Source organism: Alosa alosa, chromosome 1, assembly GCF_017589495.1.
Source record: "Alosa alosa isolate M-15738 ecotype Scorff River chromosome 1, AALO_Geno_1.1, whole genome shotgun sequence".
Lineage (NCBI taxonomy): Eukaryota > Metazoa > Chordata > Actinopteri > Clupeiformes > Clupeidae > Alosa > Alosa alosa.
In genome coordinates, this window is record NC_063189.1 from 47,672,564 (window position 1) to 47,689,556 (window position 16,993).

The window sequence follows — 16,993 nt, forward strand, 5'->3', positions numbered from 1 at the left end:
AGTGGTTTCCTCAAATAGATCCTGTGCTTCACATGGATTATGTATGAACATTTTCAATATAAATTAACAAGTGGGAAAACTTTTTTTTTTTTTTTTTTAACTTTGTGCAGAACAGAGCAAAAACAATGTCTTCAGCAGTACCATCAGACCAGGGAGACCACAGGTGGTCCCAAAGTGGCCCCAGAGAAATAAATATATACACAGAACAATGAGGTGGTTCAAAATATTATTTTAAATTCATGTTTGTCTGACAGGTGTTCCACTGCACACAGCTTCATCAGTTGTAACATTCAACACATTCACAGAGTCTTCACTATGTGAAAAGATATATTACTCTTTGAATCTAAATGAGCTGAAATGCTTTGAAAGGTTAGATTCTGTTCCCATTCAACATTTTGTAAGGTTGATGATGTGCTGCCATGTGTTCCACAAGACAACCTAAACTATGTTGTGTGATGGTGCTAAACTGAAATGGGGAGGCCTTCTTCATTCCAGGATCTGAGATTAGAGACAGGAAAAACCTGTCTCAGTGAGACAACACATACAATGTGCTAAAACAAGTAGAAAGTGAGATATGAAGTTTAAATAGTCTGGCAGCGAGAATGAGATGAAGGTTTACAGTCTCATGTAAACGCCCATCACAGACGGACGTGATGGCAACACTAGAGTTCGTTGGAGATTCTGTTGAAGGCAATGTACTCTGAAATGAAATGTTTGATCGTAAAGTTCTCCAAGTCTCTGATAATGATGGTGTATCAAAGTCATGAAGGACTGATTTTGTCTGCTGGTTTTTCACAAGGGCCCATCCACTGAAACAACACACATCCTTCACATTCCTTTGTTGTGTGCAAAGCGTCGGTCCATCTCGGGCCTTAAATTCACATTAGGCTCGAGGGCTCCTCAGAGCACAGCCACACCCCCATCACATCTGCTGGTGATCATGTTGCCGATCTCTGTCCAGGTGTCCAAGTGGGGGTCATAGATCTCCACCGAGTCCACGGTCACCGGGGCGGAGAAGTCTCTGCTGGACACGCGTCCTCCGACTGCATACAGCAGTCCGTTTACCGCCGCCACCGTAACTCCAGCACGTGCCACCGACATTGGCGCCACCTCTACCCACTTCTCCTGCAGAGAAGAGAGACATAATGCTCTGTAGTTCAATAGGCCATCATAAACAATCACACACACTTAATTAATGGGGGGTGTCATCGGCATCTGTCTCCATCATAAAATGACTTTAGTAAAACAAAGTGCAGTGCAATGCTGTTCTTTGTCTGATGTTATGTATGATAGTGTTTCAGCATGTGTAGTAGAGGGCACGTGGTGTGAGTATGTCCTCACCTCCTCATAGCAGGACTTCTCCAGGGAACCCTGGGTCTCGTTCCAGCCCCCCCACCCCCACCGTGTAGATGTGATTGCTTATCCTTATTTGTATTGTATCTTGTATTTTTTATTTCTTATAGTGTGTGTGTGCGTATCTCTGTGTGCCTGTATGTGTGTGTGGGAGTGCATTATCATGTGTAACATACTATATGTGATCCGTATCATCTGCCTGTTTAGTCTAGCCTAGAAATCTAGACGCACCCTAGCGGCAGCAAATGTCATTTGCTGCCAGGGTAGTTTAGCAACTCTCCGTTGGCTTGCGAGCTGGGAAAATTAAACTTCGATCAGGCCAATCACAATGTGTATAGGGTCGGTAGGCGGGCTTAATATAATGATGACAGAGTTGCGACGGTTCGGCATGAATTCCCTGCTACTTGAAAACAAAGAAGATGGATGTTGCTTTTGGCGAACAGCGTGACACGAGTTCAGCTTTTTTTAAGTTGGCAAAAGTTTGAACAACTAGCCAACTATCTCCGCTGGTGGGAAAACGCATGGAACTCATGAGTTGTAGCGCTATCCTATTGCGTGCAGACGAAATTTGAAAGACAACCATTTATCCCGCCCCTCTGACTGAGCACTGTGAATGGTGAGTCCCCAGACCCTACATCTTGATGTGGGTCTGGCTTGTCAGGCTATGTTTAGTCATTTGTTAAATGTTGTCAGGTGTCTATTGGATTCTGATCTATGCCCTGCCAGGGACTGGAGATGTAAATCAGACTGATGACGGAAATCTGGTACAATATATCAACACTGGAAACATTTATGTTTAAAATTGTACTTGGTACCTTAAAAATAGAAAATCCATTTTATATACGAGCTCACCTCCTCAGGGCAGTACTTCTCGACCGTCTCCAGGGAGCCCAGAGCCTCGTTCCAGCCCCCCACCGCGTAGATGCAGTTGTTGAGACTTGCCACGCCTACATAGGCACGCCGGGTCACCATGACAGGCAGGGCGCTCCAGCGGCACGAGATAGGGTCGTACACCTCGGCTGAGCGCAGCTCAGTGCCCTCGTCGCTGATGCCACCGATTACATAGATGAAGCCTGACCGCGGTCACAAGAGCAGTGTGGAGAACAACCATCATAAGGAATGGAGTTTATAGGACTGTCAATGAGGATAGGAGCAGGCTTCACTCAATTTGTCTACTTTTAAACTTTAAGAGTGCTAGCCTGGATAGTTATACATAAAGGACAGTAGGAGAGAGGCCGCACTATACATATACTCTTTTGTGCACACTGAAGAAGGCACACGCCGAAACGCGTATGCGCAAATAAAAGAGTTTATAGGACTGGACATGGGGACATTCAGAGACTGCACATTTACAATCCATTCTTTACACCTACCTTTTGAACAGAAACAGCAGTTTTAAAGAAGCCCTATGCAACAATTTTAGCAAAAATGACCTTAATTATACAGGTTGAGAGTCGTTCTGATGGTTCTACAACACTTTCTGGGTTGTTTGGTGGGTGCTTCGTCTCCCTCTATCGCTACGGAAAAAACGAATATGCAACTTTCTGAACCCGGACCGGGTAAATCCGGATGTAACTCGGCGGAAGTATCCAATCGCGCCTCGAAAATGTAGTCAGATTGTAGTTTCTAAAAAGACTGCAAAACGGACACCGACTTGGCTTTGTTGCTGTTGAAATTGTAAGTAGCCTACCCTTGGGTGAACTTCGTTTTTGTAATGTAGTTTGATAGTCTCTTGAGCAATGTGTTTGCTCGACCGTTTTATTGTGAGCCCTGTATGTATGTGTTTAGCTTGGTTTCTTGATGGCTAGCTTGCCAGCTAGTGGGGGTTTAGCGTAGCACGAAGCTGCAGGGGGAGCTATGTCATGAAAAATGTGAGCCCAAATCCGGCGAAAAAAAACAGAAACAGCGAAGGAATAACCAGACCTGCATAGGGCTTCTTTAAGAGTACTTCCCGAGATGCTTTATATGTGTCTGTATTATTTTATCTGACCACCAGATGGCGACAGAGACCAATTTCATCCAGAGCCATAATATATCTAGGGCTAAGATTTCATCTGGGTTTTTATGCAACAGCCTTAAACTGCACTCAAGGTGGTAGTACTTAAGTTATCTCAATCACAGGACTACTCTTGGTCTGTTCCATTTCAGTCAACTAAACAGAAGTGAATGGAAAGCAGGATTGTTGTATACAACCTTATTCAGTACCCAAATTCCCCTCCTGTACTGACTTAAAATAGTGTTACATTAGAGCATCAGAAGCTCACTGTTCTTAGTTGCATAACTGAATAATTTTATGTACTTACCCTGCAGCTCACAGCAGCCAAAATAGTAGCGAGGCACAGCCATGGTTCCTATGACCTCCCACTTATTCTCTGCAGGATCATACCGCTCCATGGTCTTCCCAATTTCTGAGCCAATCCAACCACCTTATTGAAAAATAATAGGTCGTATGAAGCTTTCCTTACTGATGCAACTGCTAAAGAAATAAAAAGTGTTTTGGGCATAAATATGCCAGTGTCTGCAGAGGAAGTTACCTAATGCATACAGAGCTCCGTGACACGGGCACACACCCACTCCACAACGCGGGAAAGTCAGTGAGGCCACTGCAGCCCACTGTTTGGTCACTGGGTCGTACCTCTCGGTGCAGTCAAATATCATTGAGTCCTTCTCACCTGTTAAACACAAACAATTAAATCTGACAGGCCATCCAATCTGCCACCGTGATAGGCATCTCTCGTAAGGGAAACAAACACTTTGCCAGGTATTTTCTAATCATAATATAATGTCACACATTCAAACACATTCATCTTGAAACAATTACTCCAACTCAAATAGCGCATGTCGGTCACCCACACATACACACACACCTCCCACCACGTAGATCATTCCCTCCAGCACGGCCACCCCCAGTCCACTGCGTGCCTGGTGGAGAGAAGAGACGGTGGTCCAGTACTGACTGAAGGAGTCAAAGCGCTCCACACAGCTCAGAGCCCGGCTGTCGCTCCAGCGTCCACCCTGCAGACGCGTGTACCCTCCTGCCAGCCAGCGCAGAAACACCAAATAAGGGAAGAACAGCAACAGACAGACACATAGATTATTTAATGTAGCCAGGGGATAATCATCCTCACACATCTTTCCATGTTCCATAGCAAAAGAAGGATGGGTGTAGCACCGCACAAAAGGCAGAAGCAGAAGTGTCAGTTAGCCGTTTCTGATTTCAAATTCCTCAGGATTGACTCAATTGACTCTGACCACCGGTCATTCCCCGGCCCCATCACTCTCTCTTATTCACTTCCTGTTTATCTCCACTGTCCTCCGCATGAAAGAAATATATCTTTCTATCTATCTATATATTTATCTATAATATATATATTCAGACTTGACACTCAAACACATACCAATAGCATAAAGGTACTTTCGGGCTTTTCTCCTGGGTCTGGTTTTGGCTGGCTGCAAAAGGCTGCAGATCTTGTTCTCCTTTGGGGATTTGGAGACCTCTGTGTAATCTTTCAGGAGTGTCTGCAGCGCCACTCGCAGGCTGAAGTCAGTAACACCTTGAGGAAAGCAATTCAAATCTTTAAAATACTTGCAGTTAATTAGTGTTTTACAATACAATTGTATTGCTAATGAGTAAAAGGTATACTTACATATCAAATGAAAAATAATTTCTAACTTTGAAAGAGAAAGACGTATATATATATATATATATATATATATATATATATATATATATATATATATATATTATATTTATATATTATATTTATATTTTATAGTGTATATTTCGGCACTATCAGAAAAGGCTAACTAAATGTATGCTGCCTCTCTCTACTGCATCTCTACAGTGTGATGGGAAACTCAGACAGCTTTAATGTGCTCAAAGAGACCATTTGCACGGCTCTATGTACAGCACAGAATATACAGAACAAACAATGCACATCAAGGCAAGGAGCGAGGTGCGTCAAAGACGCTCTCACCTTCAATGTATTTTAACAGCCTCTGTGGGGACAGCAGGGGGAAGCGCACTGCGTCCAGGACCTCCACCACATGCTTCTTCCTGCGGGCCACGTCCTGTAACACCCAGTCCATGGCAGCCGTGAACACCTGGTACTCGTCCTCGATCCGCAGCTCCTCACTGCGCAGGAGCTTCACCAGCTGGTCCTTGGTCAGGTTGGGGAACTCCTCGGCTGCACACACCTGAAGTGGAAGCAGATGGTCAGTGTGTTACGGCTCAGCATCCAATTGGATAGACCTAACCAATCAGGGCAATGAAATGGGTGAATCCTGTAGGGAGAACAGCCATAAACATCATTCTTATCGCTATTATCTGTTTGATTTTTTTTTTTTTTTTTAAGTTATTGTGCAGTCAATATCTAAACATTGTGCTTCTGTAGCAACACCCTTTTTGATGTAAACAAAATCAACTAAGGTGAATGATTAGGCACTGTTGCTCATCTGTCCATCCTCTTAGAAAGCACGCCCTAGCGATATGATTGGCCCGAACACCTCTAGTTCAGGCATAGAGACTTGCTAATGGAAGGACTTCAGACTGAATTTCCTGAACTCAAATGTTATGGGCTGGGTAAATTCAGGCTGGCCTCCAGGCTACCTTTTTTTCCTACTGCATGAGAAATTCATGTATAATACATACCGCAAGGCACGGCAAGTTTATTAAATATAGTGCACTGCATACACAGGGATAGAGAGAGAGAGAGAGAGAGAGACAGAAAGAGAGAAAGAGAGACAGAAAGTCACAACTCACATCTCACCTCAAGAAAGTGAACATGAATGAAGTTTTCTGTGAACTCGAGCAGGTCCATGCAGGCGATCTGCTCCAGGAACTGATAGATCCCGACACAGTTGGTCGCATCCATCTGCCCACGGAGGAATTCCCCACAGATAGCCACCACCTCGCTCAGCTGCAGCATGTCTGCTGCCACCATTAGCGCCTGCACGTTGTCCACTGTCACATCTATGGAGCCTATAAAGTATTTCAAGTTAACCATCATGAAGGACAGTATTTTTTAATTGATAGGCTACATCTTCTTAAATCCAGTCTCAGGAGATCAAAAAGCACAGGACAGAAAGACTGATGATCACATGTGTACCTGTATATATAAACTCCAGCAGCTTCTCAAACACCTCGGCCTCCACCCCTTCAATGCGCACCTCTTCCTCGTGGGCCTCACTCATGGCCCCTGAGAAGAGTGCAGCGAAATAGGGCCCGCTGGCAGCCAGCACCAGCCTGTGTACCCCAAAGAAACGGCCGCCCACACACAGCCGCACATCACAGAAGTCTGCGCGGAGGCGCATCTTGTTCATCTGAGCCAACAGCAGACGCGCATGCTGCTCTGCGGCGTAGAGAGCCCGCTCTGAAGTGTGGCCGGACATGACAACGCCCGATGTGTCACCCATAGAGTGGGACGCAGAGGCTGCCGTGGTGGGAGAAGTCTTGGGCCTGCAGCCCGAGGACATTGACCTGCTGACAATGACAGCAGCTGCAGGCTATCTCTCCTACCACTCCACAGTGCAGACACAGGTACACCATCCAACACTAGACCTGACAAAATATGTTTAGTACATTTCAAAATTAATTAGGGAAACATCATATGAAACAGTAATGAATCATATGAAAACTATATTCTACCAATGCAGTTTCATTTTCAGAAGTTACATCCTATATTGCAAAAAAACCTGCAAAAAAACCTGCATAAAACCTGCATAGTGCATCACCCTTTATTTTCATTCAGAAGTCATCGCTGTAGTTAGATGTCAATGCATTCTGCAGCAGGTCAAATATGGTGCATGCAGACGGGTGCACTTCTCTCAGTGCTATGCTTTATTCTTGGCGATTGAGTTTTCTTTATGAAACATTCTTACTTATCCATTAACGTGACGTTATCTTACTTATCTATTAACATGATGTTATCTTACTTATCCATTAACGTGACGTTAGCGTCCCTTTCCCTTCCCTTCCCCTCCTCCTCCCTTTTTCTACTCAACAACAACCGTATAGTTGGGGACTCCAGCTAAGACATACAGCTTTACCATAACATTTCATACCGGTGCGTTATTGCACATATTCTTCAATAATTTAGTGATGTATATACGTGTGACAATGAACTGACCAGTAAATTACAACTCTTATGACTCCTCCATCAGTAACAGCGCCTCCGTTGCGGCAACTTCCGTGTTTACAATCTATTGCTCCAGTCTCAGCAGCCCAAACGTATTGCTAGGCTAGACATATCGAGCGCAGAGTAACGCAATGATGGCCTGTTTAGTCTACTCAGAGAATGTCTAATAAGGGGAGAACTGCCACTCTCGGAAAACTTCCGGTTTCTGAACTGGTTGCAGTTCCTTCTGTGGTTCCACATGAGGGCGCTCGTCCACGAGTGCAGAATGCATGGAGGTCTATGGAGCTGTACCCCTCAAAATCCACTTTTCTCGGGATATAATTTTTTTCCAAGTAATTTGAGTATTGTATTCGAAAGGGGAGGCAAAGAAAATACACTTGGTTGAGTATTATATTTTTTAAAGTCACTTAATTGTTCTTAAAAGCCTTTCAAATGTGTCAATGACGTCATTCATTAGCACAATGCTAGCGTGTTATGTGCAACAACGACCCAACCTGTAAGAAATCAAAAGGACATAAGTACTCGTTCATTCAACTTTTGACCTATAACCCATGTTGAAGTTATACAAACTACAATCAAATCTAAGATTTGTCAACGACAATCAGGTGAAAGAGACAATTTTAGCCGTCTAGCTCCATTGACTCCCATTCATTCTGCACTCATGGCGATCGCCCCCAGTGGAACTCTGGTGGAACTGCATCCAAAATTCGGTACAATGGGACTTAATACGGAGTGGCAAGGCTCTATGCAGACGGGCTCTGGTCTACTGTAAACTAATAATTGTGGGGAACAAAACGAGGGTGGGTGGGGTTGCATGGTTTCTTATTATGACCGCCGATAGGTTTAGTCAGATTTTTTTTTTTTTTTTTTTTTTTTTTTTTTTTCATGCCCAAATTTCTGTCAATGATTCCCGGGACACTGAAAGACCGGGGTACAAGAAACTTGGTGGGCATGTAACCCCACATGGATAGCATGGAACCATCATTTTTCGTTTTGATCTGTAGCCCCCCCGCTGGACTGGACCCCCGAAAGGAGGGTAGGGCAGACACAGTTTTCTGTGAATATCTCGAAAACCGTAATAATAATAATAATAATAAAGCTTTATTTGTATAGCACCTTTCATACACAGAATGCAGCTCAAAGTGCTTTACATTTGAAGCATGTAACACAATAATAGTCAGTCAGTCATTATCAATCACTTTTCTTTGCTGTTTATGTTTTACTCAGCAACATATCAAAAATATAGAAAATGACGTCCATAAGACTGGCAGCCTTAACCCTCTTACCCCCACAAGCACGCCATATGGCAACTGTGGCAAGGAAAAACTCCCATATTCCAGGAAGAAACCTTGAGCAGAACCTGACTTAATAGGGGGAGCCCATCTGCTTCTGGCAGGCTGCGCCCTCCAATAGTAGCAGATGTAGAATAATCTGAAAATGTAGTCTACAGGATAAGATGAGTTAACTAAAAGCTTTCCTGTACAGGTATGTTTTCAGATCTTTTTAAAATATTTACTGAACTTCGCCTGCTTGATGTACAGAGGCAGGGTGTTCCATAGTTTGGGGGCATAATGGATAAACGCAGCTTCTCCACTTTGTTTGTGGAGCACTTTGGGTAATGATTAAAAGATTAGAATTAGATGATCTAAGTTTCCTTTGTGGTTGATAAGATATTAAAAGCTCAGAGATATATGAAGGTGCTATGCCATTCAGAGCTTTGTAAGTAATTAACATAACCTTAAAATCAATTCTATAGGAAATAGGGAGCCAGTGCAGTTCAGCCAACACAGGGGTGATGTGTTCTCTCTTCTTAGTCTTAGTTAAAAGTCTAGCCGCAGAGTTCTGTATGAGTGCCAATTTCTTTAGATGTTTTTGGGAAGACCAGTGAAAAGTGCATTGCAGTAGTCTAACCTGCTAGTGATAAAGGCGTGAATTAGTTTTTCTGCATCTTGTTGAGTTAAAAGGGCCGCACTTTGGCAATGTTTCTCAAGTGGAAATAGGCTGTCTGAGTAACTTTACTGATATGGGGCTTAAAACTTAACTCTGTATCTAAGATGACACCGAGGCTTGTTACTTTTGGTTTGACCTGGTGTGCCAAGTTCCCCAGATTACTAAGAATAATATCTCGCTTTAGTTTTGGTCCAACCAGAAGTACCTCTGTTTTGTCATCATTTAGTTTCAAAAAGTTTTGCTCATCCACTGATTAATGGAGGTTAGGCATGCAGTGAGGGAGCAAAGGCCATCTAGGTTAGTTGGCTCCACAGAAAGATACAATTGGGTATCATCTGCGTAGCTGTGGAAGTTTACATTATGCTGACTTATGACGTTTCCCAATGGAAGCAGATATAGAGAAAATAGCAGGGGACCAAGGCAGCTCCCTGGGCCACACCAAAAGGCAAGTCATGTTTTCAGATACATGATCTCCTAGACTGATATAAAAATCTCTGCCAGTAATGTAGGTTTGAAACCAGTTTAGAGCATTATCAGAGAGACCCACCCACTTCAGAAGCGTGAATTAGGATGCTATGATCAATGGTGTCAAATGCCGCACTCAAATCCAGAAGAATAAGGATTGAGACTTTGTTTGAGTCGGTAGCTAGTCTGAGATCATTGACTATCTTTACTAGAGCCGTTTCTGTGCTGTGATTTGATCTAAAACCTGATTGGAATTTTTCAAGGATACTGTAGGGTTTAGGAGGACCATTTTTTTTTTGTATGTTGATCTCAAGGGGCCATGTCAACCCATTCCATAACCACTCATTTCATGTATAGCCCACCTAGTTAAACACAAAAAGTAAAATGAGGTGTTGTAATTGAAGGTATCTGTGACCTAACATAGTCAAAACTGCACGAAATTGGAATTGTAGGATCATTATGACACCCTCTGTATGCACGCCAAGTTTTGTGGAATTCCGTTCATGGGGGCCACACAATAAATTAATTTATGTTACTATACACCAACTGGCCTGTAGGTGGCCGGAGACAGTTTTCTGTGAATATCTCGAGAACCGTGGGGCCTAGGAGGTCCACCTTTTTTATGTATGTTGGTCTTAAGGGGCATGTCAACCCATCCCATTACCACTTATTTCATGTATAGCGCCACCTACTTAAAAATTAAAAGCAAAAAAATTAGGTGTTTTCATCACAATATCTCTGGCTGACAAGGTCAAAACTGCACGAAATTAAAAGTGTAGGATCATTATGACACCCTCAAATGCATGCCAAGTTTTGTGTACTTTCGTTCATGGGGGGCCTTACAATAAAATAATTTATGTGTACATTTAGTGGCGATACACCAACAAGGATTCCCGGACACTGAAAGACCGGGTACACAAAACTTGGTGGGCATGTACCCCCACATGGATAGCATGGAACCGTCATTCTTCGTTTTGATCTGTAGCCCCCGCTGGACTGGACCCCCTGAAAGGAGGGTAGGGCGAACCACAGTTCTCTGTGAATATCTTGAGAACTGTAGGGCCTAGGATGACCAATTTTTTCCATATGTTTTGCCTCCAGGGTCATGTTAACCCATTCCATGTGCACACATGTGCATAAACAGATACACACACACACACATACATTTACAGTAATCATCATTATGACACATACTCACACAGTAGACATATATGCATGCATGCACATGCACAAACACACATATCATGGCAAACACACAAGCACGCAACATACACACACACACACACCCACACACATAAACATAAATTTGTACACGACATGCACATGAATTCAAGAATTTTTCCCGTCATGTACTCCCTGAATTTTTGGTCATTGATACCGGGACACCGAACCACGGGTACATGAAATTTGGTGGGTATGTAGCCCCACTAGACTTTTACGAAAATTTAATTTAGCACCGGGGACCACCACCAGCCCCCCCCCCACCCCGGGCTGGCCCCTCGAACCGCAAAAAAAAAAACTGTTTTCCTAAATAACTACCTGAACCGTGGCACTGAGGATGAAGAATCTTTTATGGTATGTTGGTCTCAAGGGCCCACATCAACCTGGCTCATAATCACTCATTTTGTGATTTGCACCCCCACCTCGGTAAAAAATGAAAATGCAATATTATTCTGCTTTAATTGCCCCTATCTTCAGTTAAGATATTCAGAACTGCACCAAATTGTATGTGTATGATTGACCTGGCATTCTCTGGGGGGTATGCCAAGTTTAAATGAATTTCATCCATGGGGGTCTAAAAATTAGGTTATGTGTACATTTAGTGGCGATACACACCAACAAGGATTCCGGGACACTGAAGACCGGGGTACACAAAACTTGGTGGGCATGTACCCCACATGGATAGCATGGAACCGTCATTCTTCGTTTTGATCTGTAGCCCCCCCCCCCGCTGGACTGGACCCCCCGAAAGGAGGGTAGGGCAGACACAGTTCTCTGTGAATATCTTGAGAACTGTAGGGCCTAGGATGACCAATTTTTTCCATATGTTTGCCTCCAGGGGTCATGTTAACCCATTCCATGTGCACACATGTGCATAAACAGATACACACACACACACATATTTTACAGTAATCATATCGGTATGACACATACTCACACAGTAGACATATGCGCATGCATGCACGTACAAACACATATCATGAGGCAAACACACAAGCACGCATTTATACACACACACACACACCCACACACATAAACATAAATTTGTACGCACACATGCACATAATTCAAAATTTTTTCCCGTCATGTACTCCCTGAATTTTTGGTCATTGATACCGGGACGCGAACCACGGGGGTACATGAAATTTGGTGGGTATGTAGCCCCACTAGACTTTACGGAAAATTTAATTTCATTGCCGGGGACCACCACCAGCCCCCCCACCCCCCCCACTGGACCCCGAACCCAAAAAAAAAAAAAACTTTTCCTAAATAACTACCTGAACCGTGGCACTGAGGATGAAGAATCTTTTTATGGTATGTTGGTCTCAAGGGCCCACATCAACCTGGCTCATAATCACTCATTTGTGATTTGCACCCCCACCCGGTAAAAAAATGAAAATGCAATATTATTCTGCTTTAATTGCCCCTATCTTCAGTTAAGATATTCAGAACTGCACCAAATTGTATGTGTATGATTGACCTGGCATTCTCTGGGGGTATGCCAAGTTTAAATAGAATTTCATCCATGGGGGGTCTAAAAATTAGGTTATGTGTACATTTAGTGACTGTACACTCATTGGCCTGTAAATGGCGATGCACACATATACACATGCACACACACAGGCACCCACATACTATCGGGTATTAGAGCGGCCGATACATAATTACAAATTTAGTAGGATTAAAAGAAAGCCAAAATAAATATTCATCATCATCATCATGGCTGCATTTTCAGTATTGGCGATAAGTAGTCGTTTGTCCACTAGATGGCGCGCATAGTTGCAGTGAGGCGTAATTTTGTTGGAAGTTAAAAGTGGGTTGGAAAAACAATGGGCGCTTCCTACAAGGACTGTAATTTACCGCAGCGGACATCTAATAAGGATAGGGGCGATGTTCACATGAAGTGTAATTCCCATTTCTTCTTGAAGCCCGAAATAAATCTGAGGATGTTTATCGGACATGCTTGGTTTTACTGCAGATACGTTAATCTTGTAATATCAATAAGGACCTAGGTAATGTTACCGTTAAGCGTTAGTTGAGTGATGGAGGCATTTGATTGATTGCATTTGTAGAAAACTATAAATGCGGTTATACCAAACAAATTGATAGCAGCACTGTTTGTATCTTTCGACTGTCATTTATTGCGTGCTACAAAATCATTCTGTGCAATGGAAGATTTACCAACGTTACACCCGGTCTGATAGTTTTGCCTATACATGCATGAGACTGAGACGCCTGTTTATTTTGTTTTAAGTGCGTGCATGGTGTGAGAGGGGAATCGATGTGCGTTGATTACAGCTTGGTAGTTGTAGTCTTGTGAAATTAAAAGCACGTGTGTGTGAAGTATCCAAACAATGACCCTTCATTTCATTATGGCTGCTTTAGCAACACACCTTAAGCTACTGTGTAGTGGGTCCCATCTAGAAGTGGCTACTTCATTCGCGCTTTCCTTGACTCATGGAGCTGCTTGAATGTTATTACAATTTTTAATGCGATATGGCAGTTTAAGTCCGCTTGATACTGTAAAGTAAAAGTAAGCCATTGGTTTCAAAGGAGATTTAATTTGTGTAAGCCAGCATAGCCTATTGACAATTTATGTTGTAAAATAGGCCTACCTTATAATCCTACCTGTAGCTTAGGGAAGCTAACAGCTTTCTATTAGGATCTAGTTTGTTAGTTACCGTTTTGTCATAAACTCCCTGATGCATTTTTGCATTTAGAATAGCCAGAGCGTGTATATCTCAATCGGAAAATTAAACAATATCGGTGCCTATGGACTAGGCTGGGTGAACCCAGCCTGATCTGCCTCGCTATTTATTTTTTTTTTTTGATTTCTTAAAAGATTGAGCTTGGTCTGATGAAAGCCAGACTAGCCATGGACCTCAGTTACACAATGCAAGGGAACATGAATCAGCCTATATTTGCACGAACAATAACGGACAAAAGCTCTTCAACTTTGGCCCGTTAAAATGTGTATGAACAGTCTAGCGACGCATTTCATCAAGGCCCATTTGGACATGTCAGTTATTTGCACCACTGGTTAGATGTAAAACAGCATTTCGTTTCAGACTAGGCTACTGTTACTTAATTTGTGCATTAACAATAACGTTTCAGACTACTGTTACTTAATTTGTGCATTGACAATAATAAAGTATTACATGAACTAAAGATGACTAAAATCTTATGTAGAAGAAGAAACATTCACAAAAAATCCATCCATCCAAAAATGACCTTTTGTTTTTGATAGCTGTTGAAAACGGCATGGAACTGACAGAGATGTTTTTGTTTATAAATACACAATAAATAAATAAATAAATAAATAACATTATGCTGATACCTTTTGCTTTTCCCAAATACAATGTAGCCTACAGGTGTAAGTGACCTTTCATCAATCCAGTTGCAATGGATGAACTGTAATGAACTGCCCTACTTGTGATTGTTTAGAGATTTTAAAGGTTACATCTTCTTTGGCTATTCTACAATCTATTCACCTTTTCAGCACCAGTAGGCTACTTTCTGTGCAGCCGCACACACACACTCAGGCATGCCAAACAAGCATACACAAAAGTTTCAAGAGTGGGGGATGGAGTAAAATATGGAGACAAATTGAAGTGTGATTTATTTTTGCGGAACGGATGTACAGGACTGAGCGGCGGTCATATTTTGTACCGCTATGCGGTACATCTAGTTATGGTTGTGGGTGGCATAGCTTTATGGTTTAGTGCATGGAGGTATTATATAAGGTTTAGTGTACGTTGAAGTGGTCTGCAGTGCCTTCAGGGGTTGTGTGCGCCATTATTGGCCGTGTGCTTCAACTTGATGTGATTCAATTTAATGAAGTTGTTCTGATATTGTTTGTTGCCCTTTCCCCTCATATCCCCTGCAAATTTGAAAGTAAGAAGTATATGACTATGACTTAGTTAATATAGATGTCTGCTTTTCTAGGCTACTGCTGGTTGTACTCATTTACAGTGCCTGCCAGATATTTATTAAGCTACAGATATTTCTATTTATAAAGTTTACATATTAAGTCATGTAAACTTTATAATTGTGTTTGCATTAGCACTGGCTATAGTTTATCGTATAAAAGCCATTTTTTTTAAATAATCAGTGTTTTAACATGTAAGCAGCAAATAATTGTGCTGTTTTTTTCTGGGCAGCCGTGGCCTACTGGTTAACACTTCGGACCTGTAACCGGAGGATTGCCGGTTCGAACCCCGACCAGAAGGCACGGCTGAAGTGCCCTTGAGCAAGGCACCTAACCCCTCACTCACCCCAAGCCAACCAAATTTAGCCCTGCCCACAACATTTGAGGTCGGGAAGTTCAGTCTGAAATTGTACCGTTAAGGAGCAACTATGCCCGAACCAGAGCTGTTCAGACCAATCAAATTTTCGAGATGGTCGGTCACCGGTACAATGATGGGCCGATCAGCATCAGTGCCTCATCTATCGCGTCATCTGATATGATAAAAGTATCACATTTGGTAAAGAAACTCACAAAGGAGGTCTGATCAGATTTAGAATCATAGACACCTCAGATTTGGCCCCTGGGGGCCATGGCAGCTATTTTTCAAAATGACAGATAAATATGTATTTTATTAGGTGGAAAATAATAGAAAACAGAATCTAACAACTAATACAGTTGCATATTTTACCGTAAATCTATGTAATTCTTCACACATACTCATGAACAAGGCCTTTTAATATTTTAATAATAAAAAATAAAAAAAGGTAGTATGTATTACGATGTCCCCTCTTGTAGCCTGCAGTAGGTGGCAGTATAGCCTGCCCTGGCCTACACAAAGACTGGTAGGCTACTCATACAGCGTCCTAAAATAATGGTATAAGTATAAGGTTTTTCAGAAGAACCAAAAATTGAATGATGATGATTTAGGCAACAAAAAAGGCTACCTACAGACAAATTATGCATACATATCTACCCACACCCCCTTTTTTATTACTATTTTTTATATATATGCACAAATTGTTGTTTTCAGTCACACAAATTGAAGACCACCAGTATGTGATATGGCGCCCCCCCTCCCCTTTAAATATGCTCAACATGTTTTCGCAGCCACACATTTTGAAGTCCCAGCCTAGCCTATGTGATAATGATAGCCTAGGTTGTATGTGACTCGGTTGAGACTTAGCATGAGCTGGTGCCTTCAAATGCAAATTATACATTTGTATGGTTTGAAAAAAAATGCTGTGAGGATTACATTTCACCCCCATTTTAAATTGTCTTGTTTTTACAGCCACAGAATTTGTAGTTCAAGAGTAGGCCTATGCAGGACCTATTACTGTCTCTCTGACACTGTGATCAGCAGCACCGGAGCGCCACAGGGAACTGTGCTCTCTCCAGTCCTGTTCACCTTGTACACATCTGACTTCTGCTACAACACTGAGTCATGCCACATGCAGAAGTTTTCTGATGATACTGCAATTGTGGGGTGTATCAGGAACGGGCAGGAGGAGGAATATAGGAGCCTGGTGGAGGACTTTGTGCAATGGTGCAAACTCAATCCTCTCCAACTCAACACTTCAAAGATGGTGTTGAGATGGTGGTGGATTTCCGCAGGTCTAAGCCCACTCTGCTACCAGTCTCCATTGAAGGGGTCAATGTCAAGGTGGTAAGCACCTACAAGTACCTGGGTCTTCACCTGGACAATAAACTGGACTGGTCAGCCAACACTGACGCACTCTAAAAGAAAGGGCAGAGCAGGCTGTACTTCCTGAGGAGGCTGCGCTCCTTCAATGTGTGCAGCAAGCTCCTCAGGATGTTCTACCAGTCTGTTGTTGCCAGCGTCCTCTTTTATGCAGTGGTATGTTGGGGAGGAAGCACAAAGAAGAAGGATGCGGGGCGACTT

The 16,993-nt window shown here is 42.7% G+C and overlaps 1 protein-coding gene and 1 pseudogene across 2 annotated transcripts; both read right to left on the minus strand.

Annotated features, from left to right (window-relative positions):
- Nucleotides 1-26: 26 nt before the first annotated feature.
- LOC125307276 (intracisternal A particle-promoted polypeptide) lies at nucleotides 27-7,546 on the minus strand. 2 transcript variants are annotated; one of them, XM_048263162.1, is made up of 10 exons: nucleotides 7,482-7,546; nucleotides 6,462-6,913; nucleotides 6,123-6,334; nucleotides 5,331-5,550; nucleotides 4,752-4,907; nucleotides 4,221-4,388; nucleotides 3,888-4,025; nucleotides 3,657-3,779; nucleotides 2,206-2,426; nucleotides 27-1,125 (listed from the first exon to the last, which is right to left on the minus strand). In XM_048263162.1, the coding sequence occupies exons 2-10, from the start codon at nucleotides 6,826-6,828 to the stop codon at nucleotides 901-903; spliced, it is 1,830 nt and encodes a 609-aa protein (XP_048119119.1). In that variant the 5' UTR covers nucleotides 6,829-6,913; nucleotides 7,482-7,546; the 3' UTR covers nucleotides 27-900. The 2 variants fall into 2 exon arrangements, with proteins under 2 accessions (XP_048119119.1, XP_048119129.1); XM_048263172.1 differs by lacking the exon at nucleotides 2,206-2,426.
- A 1,405-nt stretch (nucleotides 7,547-8,951) lies between these two features.
- Nucleotides 8,952-9,836, minus strand: LOC125294417 (annotated as a pseudogene).
- Nucleotides 9,837-16,993: the final 7,157 nt, after the last annotated feature.